This window comes from Zonotrichia albicollis, chromosome 2, assembly GCF_047830755.1.
Source record: "Zonotrichia albicollis isolate bZonAlb1 chromosome 2, bZonAlb1.hap1, whole genome shotgun sequence".
Taxonomy (NCBI): Eukaryota; Metazoa; Chordata; class Aves; order Passeriformes; family Passerellidae; genus Zonotrichia; species Zonotrichia albicollis.
Window position 1 is genome coordinate 2,060,567 of NC_133820.1, and position 21,166 is coordinate 2,081,732.

Consider the following 21,166-nt stretch of genomic DNA (forward strand, 5'->3'; position numbering starts at 1 on the left):
GAATTGTTTAAGGTACAGACATCGAAAATTTCCTGTCTATGTTTACAGCACTGAAGGCCCTGCTCAGCACAGAATTTTTTACTGGTACCAGGCCCTGCAGCAACTGGAAATGACCAAATATGTTTTGTGCTTAGGGAAAAGGAGGCTTCAAATTATGCTTTTCCAACACATGTTATGTGTTCACCTTGTACCTTTAGTTGTAGTGCATGCTGCAGCTCTTTTATGTGTGAAATTGCCTGATTTTGACAGAGCACTAGAAATCCAACAGTTTCTCTTGTAACCTTTTGTAACCCTCTAAACAATGCAGGTGCACCTATCCTTTATGCGCATATTATTGCTTTATTTAGCAATAATAAATAAATAAATACATCTCTTGCCTCAAAATGAAATCATGTTCCCATTCACTTTAATTCTGTTGTGTCAGTGTCACTGTAATGTCAAGTTTTTGCAGTCTATAAAGCAAAATATATTGAAGCATGTGATCAGTTTATCCATGTTTTTAAATGTAGTTACTATGAGATGAGTAAATGTACAATCTGCTTGCTGCTCTACTCAATTCTAGTGTGAAATAAGACAGTCATTAACAACTTAGATGCAAAACAACAAAAAATCAACGCAAAATAAAATGTCTGGCATAAACACACAGCATTGTAGGTGGCGTCAAGTGAAAAGATTTTTAAAAAATATGATTAAGAATACAAAACACATTGCTCTTTAGGGTCTGAGTGTGGGTGATGCTGTAAGCGAGACCTACTTTCTCATAGTACTTGATCTCGTAGTCCAGAATTGCTCCATGGGGAAAGTCCGGCTCTTGCCAGGAGAGGGCAATGCTGTTTTGGGAAGCCCAGTCCTTCCTGACCATACCTATCAAGGTGGGTGCTGAAAGGGAAAAGGATAACTAAGGGTTAAAGACAAAGCACACGGTTTATCCTTCCAACCTCCTGTCTGAGGATACCAACCCGAGGCAACTTGGAGTGACCTCCAGACAGAAAAGCATGACAGATGGCAATTCTCAGGGAAACCATATAACCTGGAATTAATGTCTCAAGCACACGCTGGTAACTCCTCTGCTGAGGTGCAGAGCAGCTTCTGGAAAATGGCTCTGTGCAAAAACACGGAAAGAAACTGGGCTGGGTGGGCTCTGCCCCAACCAGGCAGCACTGCTGGCTCCAGGGACACTGTGTCCAGAGCAGAACCACACTGCAGAGGCAGCAAATTCTGCATGCAGCTTAACCTTCATTAAATGTTATGATTCTAGCGTTTAGGATGCACATTCAATTTACTCTCTGGGGTAACATAAAGTGACACAGCTCAAAACAGATGCAATGAATCCCTTTTCTGGCAAGCCCTTTGTGAGAGGTCTGTGTGCACCAAGAGCCAGCTCCTGCAGGAGCCCCTGGAAGGGATTGGGGTACGAGCAAAGGGAGAAAAATCAGCTCCTGGAAAGGGCCCAACATGCATGGATGCACCTAGGAGCCAAATTATCTCACTCTGCGATTAACCAAATTTAGAACCAGTTTTTTTTGCCTTTTTGGAAAAGAAGGTGTGTGGCATTCGCATTCTCTGAAAAATCCCTTTGCCCACAATTTTTCTCCTGGGAAGCTGAGAAGCCTCCGAGAAAAAGGAAAATTATTATCTCATTTTCTTCTCCCGTGTTTTGCTCCTTTGGAATGTGTTTGGAGATTGTTTACCAATAGGTTATTGCTTCATTGGTTTCTGATGTGTTTTCACTCATTGGCCAATCATTGCCAAGCTGTGTCAGGACTCTGGAAAGAGTCACGAGTTTTCATAATTATCTTTTTAGCATTCTGTAAGTATCCTTTCTGTATTCTTTAGTATAGTTTAGTATTCTTTAATATAATATAGATCATAAAATAATAAATTAGCCTTGTGAGAACATGAAGTCAGATTCATCATTCCTTCCTTCATCAGTGCACCCCAGAAATGCAATAAAGGTGCATGGTTATCCACGCAATGATTTCAAATGGTGCAAAGATTGTGTTCTAGAAAATAATCTTTGCTTGTTTTATTAATCTGGTCAAACAGCTAAAAATATTCTCCAGACATTTATGTGGCTTTAATAGTATTGATGTGCAGCTTTCCCACATGTTACAGCAAACCCAGTCATATTATTCAACAGTCCTGAACACAACTAAGATCAACAATCCAGCTACCATAAGTGGTTCACAGATTTCATTATTTCTTTCCACTAAAATATATTAGTTTATTACACACCCTCCCCCATTCATCTCTCTTCTGAACCTTACTTAACTTCTTCTAAGTTTCCATGGAGTTGTCTCCTAAAAATAACACATTTTTATGATTTATTTTGAATGAAAGGATCTCCCTAGGAAAATGAAAAGAGAATCTGCTCCTAGTCACAAAATTTCATGCCTAAGTCTTCTTTCCTGTAAACATTTCAGGAGGTTTAAGAAATGAAAAAAAATAAATTCTAGAATGCAAACAAACACAGGAAAACAAAACCGTGTCTTTGTCTTTGAAAAAAGAGAAACTCTACATAGAGATGTGTGTATTTTTTCTCTGTGATAATGCATTTATCTGAGAGAGAAAATTAACTTCCATCCAGCCTTACCTTTGGATAACTATTCTGTGGGATAACAGTTTTATCCTCCCTGATGTGAAAAAAAATTCCCCAACTCAACACCTAACACCAGAAAAAAAACCCTACCAAAGTGTAAGAGCTGACACAGGAAACTTCTACACCTTTGCCACTTTAACCACAGGTCTGATGCAAGGGTGTCAGAGAGAAAAAAAATACTCCTGCCATGCAGAATAAAGGATTAACCTGGTTTTCAGGAAGCCCTTAAACAGCATAATGTAAATAACTGAACAGAACAAAACACAAAGTAATAAATAAAACATTCACAGGATTTGAACCAAAATGTTATCCCTGGGCAGGTTAAACTACTCCCTTAGCCAAAACGATATTTTTACTCTTGAAACTGAGGGTGAAGTTGAGCTCTCACAATATCTCTCTGGGGTACCATCAACTTCTCCAAGCAAGAAACAAAGTCAGGTCTGTTAAAAGGAAAGCTGGAGCTAGCAAACACGGATTTGTAATTGCTAAACACTGATCAAGGGCCTAGGAAGGCACTGCTCACATAAGTAGTTTTACTATTTGTCATTTTGAGTCATTCACTGGCACTGAGCTGTGATTTAGGGGTACCCCCTGTGTGCCTGCCTAGAGGTGATGAGCATCAGCACACTGCAGCTTCATCCCACAGCATCTGGGAGCTCGCTGTTCAGACAACCCAACCCAAAATTACTAAGACTGGTGACAGAAAACAACAGGTTAAGCTGTAGATAAAATTATATTCCTGGTTGTTTTAGGCTTATAAAATATACACTGCTGATATAACATGTCTTCAAATCATAGCCTCAACTTTACAAGCTTTTCTTATGTACTGCATGATGGGGATTTTTCCTTGTGTTCTAACTTCCAAATTTATACAAAAATTCATGCATGTTTTCAGCCTAAACTCAACACAGTAATTCTTCCATTTGTTGAAATGCATTTCAAAAGCACAGTCATGGTGCATTGGAAGATCCTCTCAAAACTTCAGTATGTGAAATAATCCTAGTTGTCTTTCTGGGAAAGAACTCAGTCTGAAATTAACAGAACAAAATTACTTTAGATCTCTCCTGAACCACCTGTGCTTGACCTGCACTTGAAACCAAGAAGTCCATACAGCAAGGCTCACATCACACCTGGGGCACTGTGCCAGCACTGAATCCTCTAAACCAAATGCAGAGATGTGAACATAAAGCTGTGAATATGACAAAAAAATCCCCCAAAAACCAAACCAAAAAAAAAAACCAAACCAACCCCCCCCCCAAAAGTGTACTTTTTAATAAAAAGGCACAGAAGAACCACCATTGACCATTTCCTGTATGTGCAGAAGGATGATCCTATTTTTGCCAGACAGGATTCCAGTCAGAAATTCATTGTAGGAAGAAGCAGACAAATAAAACCAAGTAATTAAAGGCACAGCTACCTGAGTTTCTATTCCTTTTGTTGTGAAGTGCTACTAAAGAGCACTCATTTCTGTGGAGAAATTTCCTTATAACTGTTGCTCACCAGAGCAGAAGTCAATTAGACCTTAGAGATTCTATCCACTTATTGTTAAAGCTCTTTTTAAGCAGAAGATTGTAAGATAGGTAAATCCTATTTTCCCATTCCTAAAGGCTGCTCTAATGTCCCTATGATGAATCAATGGGAAGTTCTGTTAATTAGTTGTTTCAAATCCAGTAGCTGCAGGAGAACTCTTATATGGTTACCCAATGAAACCTTTTGAAAAAAAGAAATGCTTAGAAGAGGAGCATGGGTTTTAATCACTTTAAGGGCAGCATTTTCTTGCCATTGGTCCTGGGCTGAAGGGTGGCTTCAGCTCAGCACTGATCTGTGTTTTGTACAGAGCATTCTTTGCACCATCTGTTACATCTTCTACACTGTTATAAATTTCTTGAATTACAATGAGTCATCTACAATGTGGTGAGCTCCTCATTTAATTTAGTCCCACAAGCTTCTTGGTCTTTTCAAATTTTTATTGAATAATGGAAGTGCATTATTTAATTTAGAGTCAGCTGATTTTATTCTAAATTTCTTTGGCTTCTCTTTTTCAGAATCCTTTTTTCCTCATGCGATACATACAGGACAGAAAATGTGTATATTAAACAATGACTAGATCTAAGTGTTCTTTCCCTAGAAAATTTCTTTTTCTGAGGCTGACTTCCATTATCCATAACTGTCTGATCTCAAAGTAGGTGATCTTCATTCCTTTGGACACCATCCTCATGAGAAGGCTGTGGGTGTCAGTATGTAAAATATTGGGGGTCTCAATATGTAAAATACGCCCTTTGGGATCACATGTTTAATTCAGTTTGTTGTTTCTATCTCTCTGCCATTAGCAACAGTTACAGAAATTGCATAATTAAATGTTATTCTCTCCTTGAGACCTGTGCCTGCTTCAAGGTACAGGAGAGATCACACTCACCAGAATTCAGGGCTTTGTCACCTGTTTTCTGAGCAGGGTTTCCCTTCAGAGGAAGGAATCCACCTCTCTCCCTGCCTCTTCCTCCTCTCTTATCTCAGTCACTTCTCAACTGCAGTTATGGGAAAATACTGAATAAACTCTCCTCAAAATCCCTTGCTTCTCTTTTAAAACTCATTAATCCCTCCTAGGTTCACCCTACAGAGGAGGAAACTGCTTTAACATCCCGCAGGGAGCCTGCACTCCTCCTGTTGGGGGAACCAGTTCTTTCAGTAAGAGAAGGGCAGTTGAGGGTGGAAGAGATACCAGTGCCATGAAGACTACTTTACATTGACTGTGTTGGATCAGAAAACAAAAGAAAACTGTTTTCTTGGTCATGAAAAGGAAAGGGTTCTTCAGGCTTCATTTACAGATTAATGGCACAAATTAAACCAACTGTAAACTATGCTTAACACTATAGAACTTATATTTCAAGCCCATTAAACAAAAATGTTAGGAAATCAATGAAAAAAGAATAGAGATGTATCAAGGTTCAAATCTGAAGTGTTCTTTCAGGTGGTAAAAACACTCTTTGCACTTTTTGTATACCAGAAAATGCTATTATAATTTCACAGTGTTTCACCAGCCTACATTCTGTAACTATATTACAATTCCTATACTATTGGACACTGAGTATGATTTCATATTATAAATATCAATAAAAAGAGCACTGAGATTTCATTCACAACGCCACATCTGAAAAAAAAAAAGACATTATTTCAAGGCACAATAAGAAAAAGATTCACTTCTGATTCTGGACATACTACTAGAAAGGCAATAAGCTGCTTATTATCTCTTAGAGAAGACATTTCACTCCAGTAACAGAACTGGAAGCAATGAAACAACATTTCCTGATCAATGACAGTGCCTCCAGTGCTTTACCCATTTAAGCTGTTTGCCAAGGATTTTGCAGGGAAGTGAAGAGGCCTGAAGCCTTGATCCTGTGTTACTAATGCCACGTGTGAAGCATATGATCAGTCCTCTGAAGGATGTGCCTGTGCTATCATCCAGAGCAGTCTTCACTCCTGCAGTATGGTTATTAATCCTCCAGCAGAGATGCAGTTCATCCTTTCTTTCTTTTGTGTTTGTTTGCTCATCTTTCTGTTGCTATCTTTCAGGATAAGGGAAGAAAGAGTATCTTATGAACAAGGGATGTGATAGGGATCCAGGAGACCTCTGTTTATATTCTTTTCTGGTTGCGCTTCAGAGATTTTCTTTAATCTTTTGACTGAGCTATCTTAACATACAATGTGAATGTCAATAAGTTCCTTTATTTGCAATACGTGAGCACTTTCTTGTTAGGAGTGTGAGTGTGGGAATATAAAAGACTAAAACCTAAGCACAAGCTGACATGGGAAACAAACCACTGAAATATGAACAGAAATTAAACTTCTGTTAAAAAATCCCCAGTTCATAACCCACCTCTGAATATTAAAGATGTTCACATGGATAAAACATCTTCAGGTTTATACTGAATTCAGCAAGAATTTGTTTTCTTACCACACAAACTTGCTTTCAATTAGTACAGTGACTAGATAAGATATTTGATTCTTCCCATAATAGTCTCTTATCTTCCTAATCATTTCAGTAGTAATTCAGTTACAATGCTTGGAGGGGATACTATTAGTGGCACTAACCTTGGAGTTCAAAGTTGAGTATGGCGTTTCCCTGACAAAGCATTACAGCTTACAAATTAACAAGTTTTGGGTTTAAAAAAGTAATTTTTACTTCATTTTCTTACATTGGTTCCCTAAAGGTTTGCACTCCAAAGACAGCAGAGCAGTGTGCTTCTTTTGAAGCACTTCATTTACTGAAAATAGGCCTCCAGCAAGTTATAATTATCATCTCTCCCTCCATCTTAAAATCTTTCCCCTTGCAGATCTCCTTTGCTTGCTCAGAAATGGTGGATGGAAGCCAAGTGAACCCGATACCCTTGTCAAAAACTGGATTCTGCTTACAGTGTTGTGGGCTAAAGGTCACGATAGACACAACCCCAGATTTCCTCCAGGGTAAATATAGATTCAACATGGGGTTTTTTTGCGATCCATAATGCAATTCCTTCTTCCTTGCTGCCTAATTTCTCTTTCATCTATTGTTGATCTTATGTAAAGAGACAGTAATTATTCATCCACACGATTTTGCAACACTACAGATTTACTTTCACTTGCAGAACGTGCTGCCATTCTCCATTTTTCGAGCTTCAGAGGAAGTGCTCCTAAATCTTTACTTACAGGACCTACTCAGCTTCTGCTACTTCAGAGTGGATTTTAGTAGGAGATACTTAAAACAACAGTACAAAATAAAGCCTTCTCAGCTGTCAGTCAGATTGTGTGGCTGTTCTGCTCTCTTTGATGACATGATGTGCAAAGCCTCAAAAAAGTATTGTGAGATATTTGACACAATTTATAGCACAATGAATGATTAAAAATATCTTACTTACAAGTTTTTTTAAAAAATCGTTCCCTTAAAAAAATCACACAAATGCTTTACCTAAATCTATGTTTTAAGGAGTTTCTTTATATGTTCTGTATGTCTAAAGCAAGAGGAATAAATTCAGTTCAAAAAAGCACAGAGGGAGGTTGCGAGTCCAGGAATCAGATGCAAACAAAAAAGATATGCAAAACTAAAGCAGATTGCCTGTCACATAAATGGAAATAATGTCAAATCAACAGGTCTCTGGCAACCAAAGGGATTTGCATCAGAATAAGCAGATTCTTGGATCCTGTCAATTGCCTTTTAGGGCTGGAGCAGCAGGAGGCAAGGAGAGATCTAAGAGGTCATGGGGATTCCTGAGGGAACAGATCCCTGTAAACCAGAGCTGCTCTCTGCTTGTTTGGCAGAAGGCTGTGTGGGACTAGTACATCAGCTCACAACAGGTGGCAACAGCTTCTGTGGCTGAATGGCACAGCAAAAATGCGATTACTGGGGAAAAAAGGCCCTTCTCTTCATGTTGTTCTGGATCAAAAACCAGGGAAGGGTGCAAGAGGCCACTCCAGGCAAGTCCATTCCCTTCCTATCGCTCCTTATGATGATTATAAACCCTGCTGTGGCACCTGGAGCAGAAGCAACAGAACATTATGTCCCTAACCAGCATATTTTCTGCTTTCCCAACCTCAAATATTCTGTGTTGTGCTGCTCACTGTTCCTCCTGACTCAGGCATTGTGGTGAGCCACTCACTATCAGCCGGTGACACATTTGAAGTTGGTGTGTGTGCTTTCCTGGGCTACTATTCCTGACACACAGGAGTCCTCTAAAAAGGAAGGCAGAGTGGCTTATGGGGTTTCCTTTTTAAGGAAAACTGTGTTAAAAAAGAAGGAGGCAGGAGAAATTGGTTTATCAGCAGATTCAGATTGCTACTATAATGATGTTAATCAGCGTGAAGAAAGATGTGCTCCAGCCCGTGTGTTACATAAATTAAAAATATCATTCCAGCACTGCTAGGTGCCCTGTGATGGGGGGACAACCTGTGGTGACACATTTCTCCAGAGAACTTTGTTTTCAGCCTCCTGGTGTAACTTGGGTATTGGTATAAATTGATTGGAAACACAACTTGAGGTTAGGAAGGCGTCATTACACAAACAGAGCTGTAACTAAGTCTCATTCAGCAACAGCCCCTCCAGGGTCAGCTGCAACCAAATCGCTCTGCACAACTTCCTGCTGCTAAATTGATCTCAGAAGCTGGAAAATGAAATAAGCAGGTTAAAAAGCACTAGGAAATCTGCCATTTTTTCACTCCATTAATTGCCACTCGTTCTGCGATGCAACAAAGGCAAACATAAAATGTACACTCATTTCAGCAAACCTTTCCTGCTCTGGTTTATATCCAAATACGAGGCTAGATCAGATTGTAAGACATTTTCTGTCAAACAGTACTTTACAGGTCTGAAAGAGGTTTTTCTTTTAGCAAGAATATCATGAATATTTTATGTGAACATCTTCTGTGAACCTTCTGTAAAAGCTGTGTTTGTTGGCATGTGCAGAGAATGTCAGAGCTACTGTACTTCAATATTTTGAGTGAATGTGTGTAAGTGCATAGACACACATCCAATACTGACTTCAAATGTACATCTTCAAATGATTTCCCCAAAAATGTTGATTTTAACAAAGCATTCCATAAACCACAACAATGCTAAATTAATATGCCTTTATAAATTAATTCCCAGAATGATGTTACAAACAAAATTATGTAACTTATTATTTACTTCATAAATGCTAAAAATATTCCAAAGGTTTAGTCCAGCTCTGTTTCATTGAGGATCAAATATCTTTTAAATCTTTGATGTGGAAACCTATGCACAAAAAAGCAGACCCTTTTAAACTCTGGCATACAGACAAAAAACACTTCTAAGAGGCCAGGAAGTCAATGGTTTGTACTTGATGCACACGAATCTTGTACTTGAAAAGCACTGCTGCTGTCAAATGTAGCTTAGGTGTTCAATTTCTAGGCAAGTAGGGTAGAATCTGACTTGACTCAAGCAAGTTAAAAACTGGGGTTTAGTTTTGGCCAGTTGTCTTAAGTCCCTCTGTAGTCAGGAGATGAGATACTGAACCTGCTTTGGGAGCTGGTAGATCAAATGTATGCCCTAGTTTTAGCCACAGCATTTAATACATTCATCACTACCATCAGCACAGAAGCTCATTGCAAAATCAGCCATGGATCTTCTTTAAAGGTGACCTCTACAGAAATGCAGGAGTAATTTTAGATATGTCAAGATCCTCAATAAATTTCTTCTATTTTCTTTTTTTTTAAGTTGGGTGTATCCATATAATACCTCTAGCATGTTTAAGCTATCAAAAAAACTGGACAAAGTATCTCGGCACATGCTCTGCAGTCAAAGATCATTTATGTGATATTTTAGTTAGCTCACTGGGGATGTTTACACACCTCTGAGTCTGAGGGCAGGCTCTCAAGGTGATGGATAGATGCAATGACACCTGAAGGTATCAGAGCAAATCCACTCTAAAAGCAAAGAGCTGCTGGCCTTTAGCTTCTGTTATGTCTAAAACCTGAGCTTCAGAAGAGGCCAGTGGCCCTTGCTGGACTACAGCACTCATATTCTGAAAACATGTCACAGTAATATTAAATGCATTTGAAAAATAAATGCCTTTTTTTTGGTGTGTTTTCCCCTTTCAAGAAGATTGAGTTGCTTTTATTCACAAAGACAAAACTCCGCAGAGTTGAAAAACCACTGGGGTCTAAAGAGTTTTCATCTTTCTGACAAATTAAAACAGCAAGAAAGAAGAGAACTGTAGAAATTAGATCAGATGATAGGTAGTAAAATATATTTCCAAGAGAGGTTTGTGGAAGGCTGGTAATTATGGAATAACCTTTCAAAAGGGAAGCCTCTTCAACTATTTGCTGCTAGTTAGCTCATGCCCTGCAGCTTGTGGTTTAATATTTATTACACATATCCATGCTCAGGGAGAGGCAATCTCCTGACAGAGGCTCATGTGAGAGGGAAAGCTGAGCATCCACAGCTCCAGGTCAGTACATCACCTAGCTTAAGGAGCCTGCCTTTTCATTCTGAGAAATTAACTACCCAAGGAATGCCCTCCTAGCAAGAGACTCTGAATTGTCAGAACTCTTCCATTTTGCCCCTTTGCTATTTCTGTTGTTTTTCTTGACACTTAATGAGTTTTTTGTGTTCCTCAACATTCTGTGTGCTGAACTCTGCCCTTGGAGATTTTTACCCAGGTCTGTTTTTCATCTCTAGTAGCACAACAAATGTGCTTCCTACAGAAAAAAAGAAAAGGAAGGTTCAAGGTGGAAAGCTGAGCACTGCTGTCCTACACAATCTTTTTTTGTCCAAAGGATGAAGTCTAGGGGACCTACTGACACATGCAGAGTTTGCACTGGTTGTTTTTTAAAAAGGACCATAAAAATTATTTGGCATCCAAAAAGTTAGGGAGTTGACAGACACTGAAGCAAGAAACAGAGAAAACATTCCTTATCAACGAAGATGCTACTGAATGCTGCTGGGAACTGGAAGACCACATTTGGAGAAGCATTATTTGACACTTTCCTGAGCTTCTTCCATCAGTGCACCCCATAGCTTATTGTCAGAGAAAAAAAAAAAAAAAAAAAGGAAAAGGACTAGATGAGCCTTCTGAAATTCAGATACACTATCTGGTTACAAAGCTTTCTGTTTAGCCCAGTCCAAAGGCAAGCTGGCTACATACAGCTTCCTTCTGGAACAAGCTTTCATCTATCCCCAAAGAGCCTTCTGCACTGCAGAAATTTTACAGAGAGCAAACACCCTGCTCCTGCAGCTCTGGGAGCTGCTTGTAAGAACGAATGGCTCATATCCACACAGTACATTAGTGACATGCAGCTGAGTGCTCTGGGGTCTAACTTTCAAGTGCCTGATCCTCAGAATGATATTCAGAGTTAAATTATGCTCTGTGTCCACCATGCACCAACCAGAAGAAATCACAGCATGCACAAAATCGGAGCTTGACAATTTAGACAACTTTCAGTTTGACAGCTCAGGTTAAACATCAAGGTTAGACACTGGAATTGCACTACTGCAATATTGTTACATTGGAAAAACCCACAAAATAATGATCTTAGTAGCGAAAGTAGCTCAGCCTCTTTTACTCTTATCATGAAGAAAATCTTCCTTCTTTGAATCCTCCTTAGGTATTTTAAGTAATTCTCTTTGTCCAATATCATACTTTGATGTGTGATTGTTGTGAGTCTGTAGTTTGGAAGGTCTGAGAAATCAGTGTGTCCACACAGGATTTTAAAAGTTTTTTGGCATACAAACAAAACCAAAAAGTAAGACCTTCTAATTCAGACCCATGTCTCAGTATTTGGCAATGATCTCTCTTTCTGTGACCTTCATCTTAAAATTTCTGCAGCAGACAATCATCTCAAATCCCTGTGTACTCAAACATATGGTTGAAACCTGGGCAAGGAAAACCCCACTGAAAAAACAGCAGCTAAGGAAATCTATGATAGAGGGAAAAAAAAATTCCCCACACATGCAGCAATTCCTTGGATGCCATCTAGAGGACACTAACTTCCCATGGCTATGAATGGGTCCTGACACACTCAAATATGTCAATTATGGATCATCTAGCTATTTTTCTGTACTGTTCAGAAAATAAGGGTTAGTAAAATCTGGTCAAAAAGGAAGTTTTAAAATACCAACAAAATAAATAATACAGGAGAGCTTTGTAATAGCTTCTAAAAATACTATTCTGCTTACACAGACTAATTCTGTGTCAATAAATTTGTGGAAAATAATTACTGGAAACAAAAGGACTATTTGTAACTTTTTGTTCTAAAATATACTGGTTATAATTTTGATGGTCCTGCATCGATATCATGAATTTGCTGAGCCATCATGCTAACTCTGCAATAAATCAGAATTTTCCATATTTCATTAGTGATCATGATCACAAAGTATTTGTAGTGTTGACTTAACTACCCATGACATGGTTGGTCAGATATATCGTGATTGGGTTTGCAACTTCTTATGTTAAGCAAGGTGATCTTCCCCTGAAATGTCCTTCCAAAAAATTCCACATTAACTGAATGCATAAAGTTGTGAGGAAGAAAGGCTACATTGATAACTAATTCATTGGCTGAGGCAGACAAGATCTCTTCAAACTCTTTGAACTCTGAGTCTGTCAGTGTTTGTTTCAGTCCCAACTTGCTGATCAGGTCCCATTAAATTTACACCATCTACTCTCAATCACTTTAAGCATCTAATTCCATGGGACCACCTAAAGTTAGGAGAATCAGGACCCATTTAGCAGAACAAATGTATCAATTCTATTTCTTCTGAAGTCTGTAAGATGGCACATCTTAAAAATATTATTAGCTCAGCCTGTCTGGTCCATGCTCTGCATCTCTCCTCAGTGCCTGCACTGGAAAGACACTGAGTTCTCTTTCCTCAACCAGTGAAAAGTCTTACCTTTAATCTACACTCACAAAGACACCCTAATGGTTTTGTTTTTAAGATAACAAGCACTCTAACCCTACTCCATTCTATAAACATTCATATCACCAAGAAAAATATTTTAAATTATGTATTAAACACTTCATAATGCAATCTTTGGCATCTGAACCTCCCATCAGGTATAATCCTGCTATATTGCCAAGTTCAAAGATGCTGTTTGCTTCCTTTTAAAACAGGCAGAAATACAAGCATGGAGTCTCAGATTCTGATATAATAATAATAATAATCATCACCTGACATTTCAGTAAGCATTCAATCCTGAATATAAAATATAAAACAGCTCAGAAGGAGACATTTATTAGCACTCTCAAGTAATTGGAACTAGCAAGGAAGACAATAGCTGACATATTTCAATGCTTACACATGTTGATTAAATAATTAAGAAAATTGCACCTGTTTAAGAATGATTTCTAGAAGGTTTATGATTCAGAATAATAATTTGTAACACACAGTTGTAATGATAAATACATAATTGAAATATTCAGGTATAATAATTCTGTTTCAGGGGTCATATGTAGACTGTTCTCAGTGTCTGAAAAATACGTCCATATTCTACATTTGCTTTTTTGGTGGACCGAGTCCACCAAGACCCTTTTGCTGTACATTTTGCTTGTACTGTGCTTTTTGAGATGCTCATGAATGATCTGCTGAGATGAGAAAGTCTGCTAAATTTAATCAGAGTAGTAAAAAGGGAGGACTATGGAGAAATATGGAGGGGCTTCAAGAGATCAGCTGACTGGATAATAAAATGGCAGATGAAATTCAGAGGAGAGTAATGCACACAAGAAAAGAACCCCTAATTTCATAAACAAAACGAGCTCTGAGCTGAACATTTCCACCCAGGAACAAGATTTTTGAGTTCTAATAAACAGATCTATGAAAATTCCAGCTCTGTGCTCCAATGTAAAAAGAAAAAGATTAAATGAAATGTTAGGGATTACAAAGGAAAAGAAAAGCCACCAGACCTTCACATTGAGGCAGCCCATGTGCACATCTGAAACACATTTTGAATACTGTGTGTAATTTTGGTTTGTCATCTCAAGAATTGTATGTTAGAACAGGGGAAACCTACAGTAATTAATGAATTAAAGTTGTAGAATGGCTTGCACACAGCTAACTCAAGAAAAGAAGTGTGTTCTGTGCAATGAAAGGTTGAAGCAGGAATGACACAAAGAACACAAGATGTGGACATTTCTTCTTGCAGCACCAAAGCTGGACATGGCAAGTGAATTCAAAAGGATGTGATTCTTAATAAAATGTGAAATTTAGCTATGGAATTCCTTGCCAAGGGATGCTGTAGATTTTAACATGTATTTAGTAATAAATTGTTAATCTCTACTGGGCAATAACATCCCCCCAAAGTACAACTTGTCAGCTGAGTACTCAGGAAATTCTTCTGTTCTCTCCCTCAGCTCTAATCTTCACTTTTTGGCTACTGCCAGACAGGACGTGAAGCCAGATGAGCCAACGGTGTGATCCAGTACAGCTGCTCTTTTGTACAATCAACAGCAGCAGAAAATGAATGTAAGAGGACAGCAAGGCTCCTGCCTGTTTTGGTACTTAGTGGCTTGATGAAGAGTCTTAGGGCTTTTTTTGTTGTTTGTTTTTTGGGGTTTTTTGTGTTTTCATTTCTCTGTATCATGCATGGTGGTGAGAAGCCTGGAGTCTCCTCAATGAATCTGCTGCATGTTCGTGGAGAAACTGCTTCCATCTTGCATACTGCAATGGATCTGTGCCATCTGTGGCACCTCTGCTGTATCTCAGACTCACTGCAGTCATCCATCACTGAGCCCACCTGCACGTATTCTTTGTGAGGAGAGCAACAGTTTATCACAAACTGGCAAGTGCTGACCGTGCCTGAAGTCAGAGGAGTGAAATACACAAGGAAACCTAAAATGCAGAGTACTCCCACAAGATCCTGTGGACCACACACCAAGGATTTCTTCAGCTCATTTGAAGGCTGAGGCACTGGGCGCTACCCCCACAGCCAGGCAGTTCCCAAAACCCTGCACATCTGCTCTCTGGACAGCCAGCCAGTCTTCCTGAAGGGAATCTGTCAGGCAGACAGGCCAGAGAAATGTGGGAATTTCTTAACAACAGGTACATGCATGTGGCTGACTCTGGGGGAGACAGATTTTGTGTCTTTGGCCCGGGGCAGACTCATCAGAGGACAAACTCCTCTGGAATGGTCAGGAAGGGGAAGAATCCTCTCAGCACCATTTGTTATCCATGCATTGGGTCTGATGATGAGCAAAGGCTGCAGGATATGCACTGAGTGAAGAGAAATGCAGGAGCAAAGACACTTCAAGGCATCAGGCCTAGTGCAGCAGCAAAGGAAGAAGAGCCTGTGCAGGGAAGCATCGCAATGAACCTTCTGGAATATCTACAGGGAGCTAGTAGTACCAAAAATGGGGTTAGCTAAAATATTACTCCATCTGTGAGTGGATTATCCAAGAGACATCTGCATTGCCTGTGGATTTTTATAACCACATGAAGTAGGTGCTGAAATTCACACACCACTGGATTGATCTTTTTTCATAAGCCTCAGAATGGCTGAGGCATTAATTTCTTTAAAGTATGAGCTTTATTCCTTAACACGAATTTCTTGGTTTAAGAACTCAAGCACTGTCTTAAGTATCATCACTATCAAAATAGCAACCATTTAATACAGTAAAGATGGAAATGGATGGGGAAACTCATGTGGAGAGATTTATTACTTTTTACATCACATTTTCTGTCATTGTGTCTACATGTGTATTCACTACAAACTGGTTTTACAAAGGAGAGATGCCTCAGCGTGTGAAAAACCAAACAAAAACATCCCTTCTGCTCCCACTTTTTCTACTCATGATTATGCTGTTATCATGCAATGAAAAATAAGGAAAGACACAAACTTCTTTGGAAGTTTAAACTGAGTTTTCTTCTCCAGTGGCAAGAAAAAACAGTATGAACACAGAGATATGCCAGATGGCTTCTGTCAGGTTTTACTAATTTACTGAAAAGTTTTTAGGCAGAGAACATGTAACTTGAAGTACACTGCATACTTGTGAAAGTCTGTATGCATTACTTAGGAGGTGTGAAGAAATCACAGTGATGCAAGAAAAAAACACAACATGAAAAACAGACTTTCCACGAAAAGTATCAAACCTTACATGTTTTTAGAGACAGCATTTTTGTTGTCCATGCTAAGAATGTATTTTCACTTCAGTCCGCAGCACCACAGTAGGTTTTTTTTTCAGCTTTTTCTTTCATTTTTATAAGTAATTTTGTATTAGAAGCATATCTATCCCTAACAGTTACGGTAACTCAGTTACTCCTTCAAACATATCTTTCTGTGAATTATTTTTGCTTAGAACAAAACAAACCGGTAGAGATCAGAATCTGTTATTATGATCTATACTGCACTAGACACTTGTTACTTGATAAATAAATGCATATAAATCTGAGTGGTTATTTAACTCAGTGTTTCCATCCACAGTACACAGCTGTATGGCTTAGCCTTGTGAGCAAACATAGGCTACTTGGGATCAACTGGGTGAGCAACCAAAGGAAATACAACTGATTTAGACATAAAACTCTAGTTATTTTTCTTTCCACATGGCTTGCTTCTGCTCTTAGTGCATGCTGTTTTAAGAAGGCAAGCTGTCAAAGTGGTCAGTAAACACACAGAAAACATTTCTGTACTTTGGTTCCCTACTTAGAAGCCATCCTGCTTCCCTTTCTGCCTTATCACTGAAGAGAAGGGTGTTTTCCCAGCCAGAGAAAATCCTGGCAGAAAATAAAGATTGTTTATATTGTAATAATCCATTTCAGTATTTGTGTAAATAGAATGCAAAGGTCACATAATTCAGTCCCTAACTCTGAACGCTTTAATTTAGAAATGCCTGGAGTGTTGAATTTTGAGTTTTTATTCAGGTACATCATGACTTTGTTCCTTTAGCTAATTTCCTATATGCACCATTCCTCTTCTAGCTGTAACTAGATCCTTGTTGTAACTAGATCTTTTTTTAGGCAACTGATCCTTGGGACATCAGGCCATTGTGACAGATGTGAGAAACTGCCTCAAGGAAACAGAAGAAGATGGTGACATGAGCAAATTACAGCTCTGATCACAGCCAAACTTCAGTTTCCACATTTTTGTTTCTGAAAGCAAAACCTTTCCAATAAAGCACATTTTGCACAATGAAAATTATAATTTTAAAGGAAAAAAAACTTTAACCGGTTGGTCTATATTTACATCTCTAAGCTTTTTGATTTCTCTCTGTAGGATATACTTACATATTCAGATGTCAAAATGACAAAAAATTTGGATGCTAGTAAGCACATACGTTCATCCTGGATCACACAGGACTCTTGGGAATATATATGTGAGACATAGGCAGAGTACACTTTTTAAAGGAATTAAAAGCTCCTCTGGTCAAAATGATGCACTAAAATCTTACAGAATTTATACACCACAATGATCAGGTGAATGCAAATTAATCCCAGAACTCCATGGGCTGGCTTCACCACAAGCATGGCAAATGAGACATTGAAGGAGAGAGGGGAATTTTCAACATCAGACCAGGCTAAGAATCATATTCCTGAGACAGAGTGAATCTAGTCTTGCACAATTTACAACGTGGTAAAAGCTCTTAAGATATGACAGATGGGAAAAGTGTACATCTGAATTCCTAGTCAATGAAATCATAAAGAGATAGGACTGCTACCAGGCTGAAGGCTCAGATTTACTGCATTTGGAAACACTGGAGTGTAGACAAGATAAATACTGGAGATGACACTGGCAGCCAATAAAAGTACTTCAAAGTGCTTGATTATGATCCATTATTTATGATCTAACATGAAAACTGTGGGAAGGAGGGAAAGGTCCCTGTCTCAAAGGCTTCAGTATGAGAGATGAAGGATTAAAAACAGAAGGGGAAGTAAGAGATAATTTCCTAAATGAGGACATAAATTGTGTTTTCCTGTCACTTGTAGCAGGCCGCCCCAATGTCTGGAATATGTAACAAATTTAGTAAAATTGCTTGAAATTATCTGAGAGCATTTGTATCCTAAATAATGCATAAGCAATGCTGGTTACTTGGAATCATTTTGGACTGACTCACTTTCAGAAATATTAAAGTGCCTGTATGGAGTCAGCTTTCTTTAAAACAACCTACAGAAAGAAATGCATATGATCTTTGAATTAATTGTTTCAGAGCAGCTCACACAATTATATTAAGATTTCTAAGACTTCTGTTACAAAAGTGGACAATTTATCCTAACAGCCATCCTTTTGAAAGATAACTTGAAATAGATCTTTTATTTGTACTTAAAATCTCCATGCTCTCCTACCACAATGAAGAAAATTATATGGACACAAAAATTTTGGTTTCATGCTTTGACCAAATATCAAGAACAACAAACCCCATCCTGTAACAGCTTCAAATTTAGCAAACCACATTAAAACACACTAAAGGACAAGATAATTTAAATGAAATTTTAATACAGTTCTTCACTGTACATTGTATTCAGCACAAATATTTCACTCAATTGCATTTGTTTACTCACTGATCCAGAAAAAGATGTCTCAATGTGTAAAGGCAAATGCAATAAAGCAACTCTGTTGTTACACAGCAGAATCTGGCCTTCACTCAATCACAACGACCTTCTTCACATTTTAAAAATTCTGAACACAGACGCTAAGCAGTATTTGTCTCAACAAAACGCTGAAACTAATCCTAAATTGAATCTTTAAAGATATTAACAATAACTTGGGAACCACCAGCATCCATTCCTTCCATCTCTCTTCAGCAGTAACTAAAAGCAGAGTATTGTCTAAATATTGTAGCGTGCAAAACTGGAATGAGTGTTTCTCCCCTATAACTAAAAGTAGAACCAAAACCTGTCAACCACATTCATTGTGGTTATCATTATCTTGACAAAGCAGGAATGTTTCTGCAGTCAAAACGCCAACGTGCGTGAACATTTTTGTTCGTGTTTTGCATTGCCTAGGATGGGGTGTTGAGGGTGGGGAGGGAAAGGGCAGTTTGCTCTTCATGCCCCAGCCCAGGTGGCCTCTCAGCACGTTGGCTCAAGCAGCCATTCCAGCCTCAAATCGTTTTGTGAGTGCTTCTGTGCGTGCTGAACAAAGGCTGCCATCCTCTCCAGCTCCATCACCCAGCATCTTTCAATCAACAAATTGCACTTTGGCAGGAACAAAAGGTTTAGGATGGACTTCTGCCACCCTCCCAGTCCCAAGCTAAATGGCTGTGAACATATGCAGAGATGGCGCTGCTCATTTTTAGGGCTTTATGATGGCACATTTAATTGTAATAAAAGTGCAATTGATGGAAAGTGAGTTACAGATTGAACAGGCAGTACAGCAGCTGTACAAGGTCATTCAACAAGGACTACTCATTACTTCAAATTACCACCCATGAGGAGAATCTACAGAATATGCCAGGATGGAGCTCTTTCTCTGACACCTCATCTTTCAGCTTCATCCCAAAGGCCATCTTTGTTTTCTTTACGGATAGCATTTCCCAATTAGAACCTGCTGCCTCAAGTTACAATGGCTCAATTGCCGTCTCTAATGCAATTCACACACGTGAGGCTGCTCCTGCTGCTCCCATTCATTCTGGGAAAGGTGATTGCTACAAATTGCACACAACGTTTGTCTCTTCACAGACCTGTGTTTCTGCCCCATTTGACAGAGTGATGAAAGACAGATGCCTTGTTTAGTTTTAAATCACATTTGCATTCGATTTGCATTTATCTTTTACTTTCATAGCTCCTCACTGAACTACAGCCTGACAATATTTGTCAAGAAAAAAATATCCCATACCTTGCTTAACAGTTTATAGGATTTGGCAGCATTGGAGCTTTTTCTTGATTATCTTTCCTGGCATTCACAAACAGAGACAAGTATTAGATGGAGAAAGTTAAGTGGAGCACAACTTTGCTCATTCTTCTGGGAGTCAGCAATATTTTACCGGAGATAGTTCATGATCTTTTTTATTGACTGCTGCCTCCCAAAGAGCCAACATCAGAACCTTCACACTTTTCAAGTGATTTCCCAGTGAGCTGGAAGGGAAGTATTGCCCTGCCTATAGAGAAGGCATGGGTGAGATGGAGTTAACAAAGTATTCATTAAGGAATGCTTGTTCCGAGACCTCTTCAAATTTCATTCAATAGGAAGTGAGATTTCCTATCCAAAGAGTCCCTGCCTAAAGCAGAAGAAAATGCCAGCAATTAGCTCAGCTTTCTGCCAGGCTGCCTTGCACCATGGCCCCGTCTCACTCAACTCTTACAGGGAGGAAGGGCCACGTGTCCTCCTGTCACCCCTTCAGAGGATGCTCTTCTGACACCTCCATTTCTCCCTTCCAAATTCTAGGCCTCTTTGCACAAAAATGTACCGTCACTAGTTTAAAAAAATTAGTGACTATAAACACATATATAAAAATAAAAATATTAACTATATTTTACTGTATTGGTCAAGAAATATCTCAGAAAATAGGTACTTCAGAGCCCTTCACCTTGTATTTTTGAGCTGGGATTTGGTGAACAGTTGCTGATAAAGGAATAGAATAACTACCACATTTACATATAGGAAAACTATGACTCCATATCACCTTCAATCTACAGCCTCAAAACTGCTAATCTAAAAAAAATGCCGTGCAATAAAAAAAGAGAAAGCTGAACTGGAGATGAGTAGCAATGCTGTTATTTGCAAGCACTATCAGCAGAGAATATCAACCTTTTTGTCAGGAATACATCAAGAAAATTGATTCAAGTTGCTCTAGTTTGACATATTGTCCAATAGGTTTTAAACATGCTCATTAATTGTCCTGGCAACTACAAAAAAAAAAAAAAAAAAAAAAAGGAAATACAGAGCTTTTAACTTCAAAATGCAAAAAAAAAAAAAAAAAGGTAAGAAAATGATTTACTGGGTACATCTAATAAGGTAACTGATAACCCTTATTCTGAATGGCTGCAGAACACCCAGAACAGAGTAAATGCCTCTAGTTCATTTTCTTGTCTTCCTGTTTCTGCAAGATCTGCCAGAAAATATATTTATTTATGAGTGGTCACCTATAAATCTAATGATAAGAACTGCTTCTTATAACCTAAAGTGCTGAGATAACATGTTTGTTTAACAAACTATT

General features: G+C 38.6%; 1 protein-coding gene across 5 annotated transcripts in view; it reads right to left on the reverse strand.

The window, feature by feature from the left end:
* EPHA6 (EPH receptor A6) overlaps positions 1 to 21,166 on the reverse strand; it is a 367,730-nt gene that overhangs the window by 122,070 nt on the left and 224,494 nt on the right. For all 5 annotated transcript variants that reach the window (XM_074531375.1, XM_074531379.1, XM_074531363.1 and 2 more), the window contains one exon: positions 755 to 879. In XM_074531375.1, coding sequence (XP_074387476.1) covers positions 755 to 879 — 125 coding nt within the window. The remainder of the gene's footprint in view (positions 1 to 754; positions 880 to 21,166) is intronic.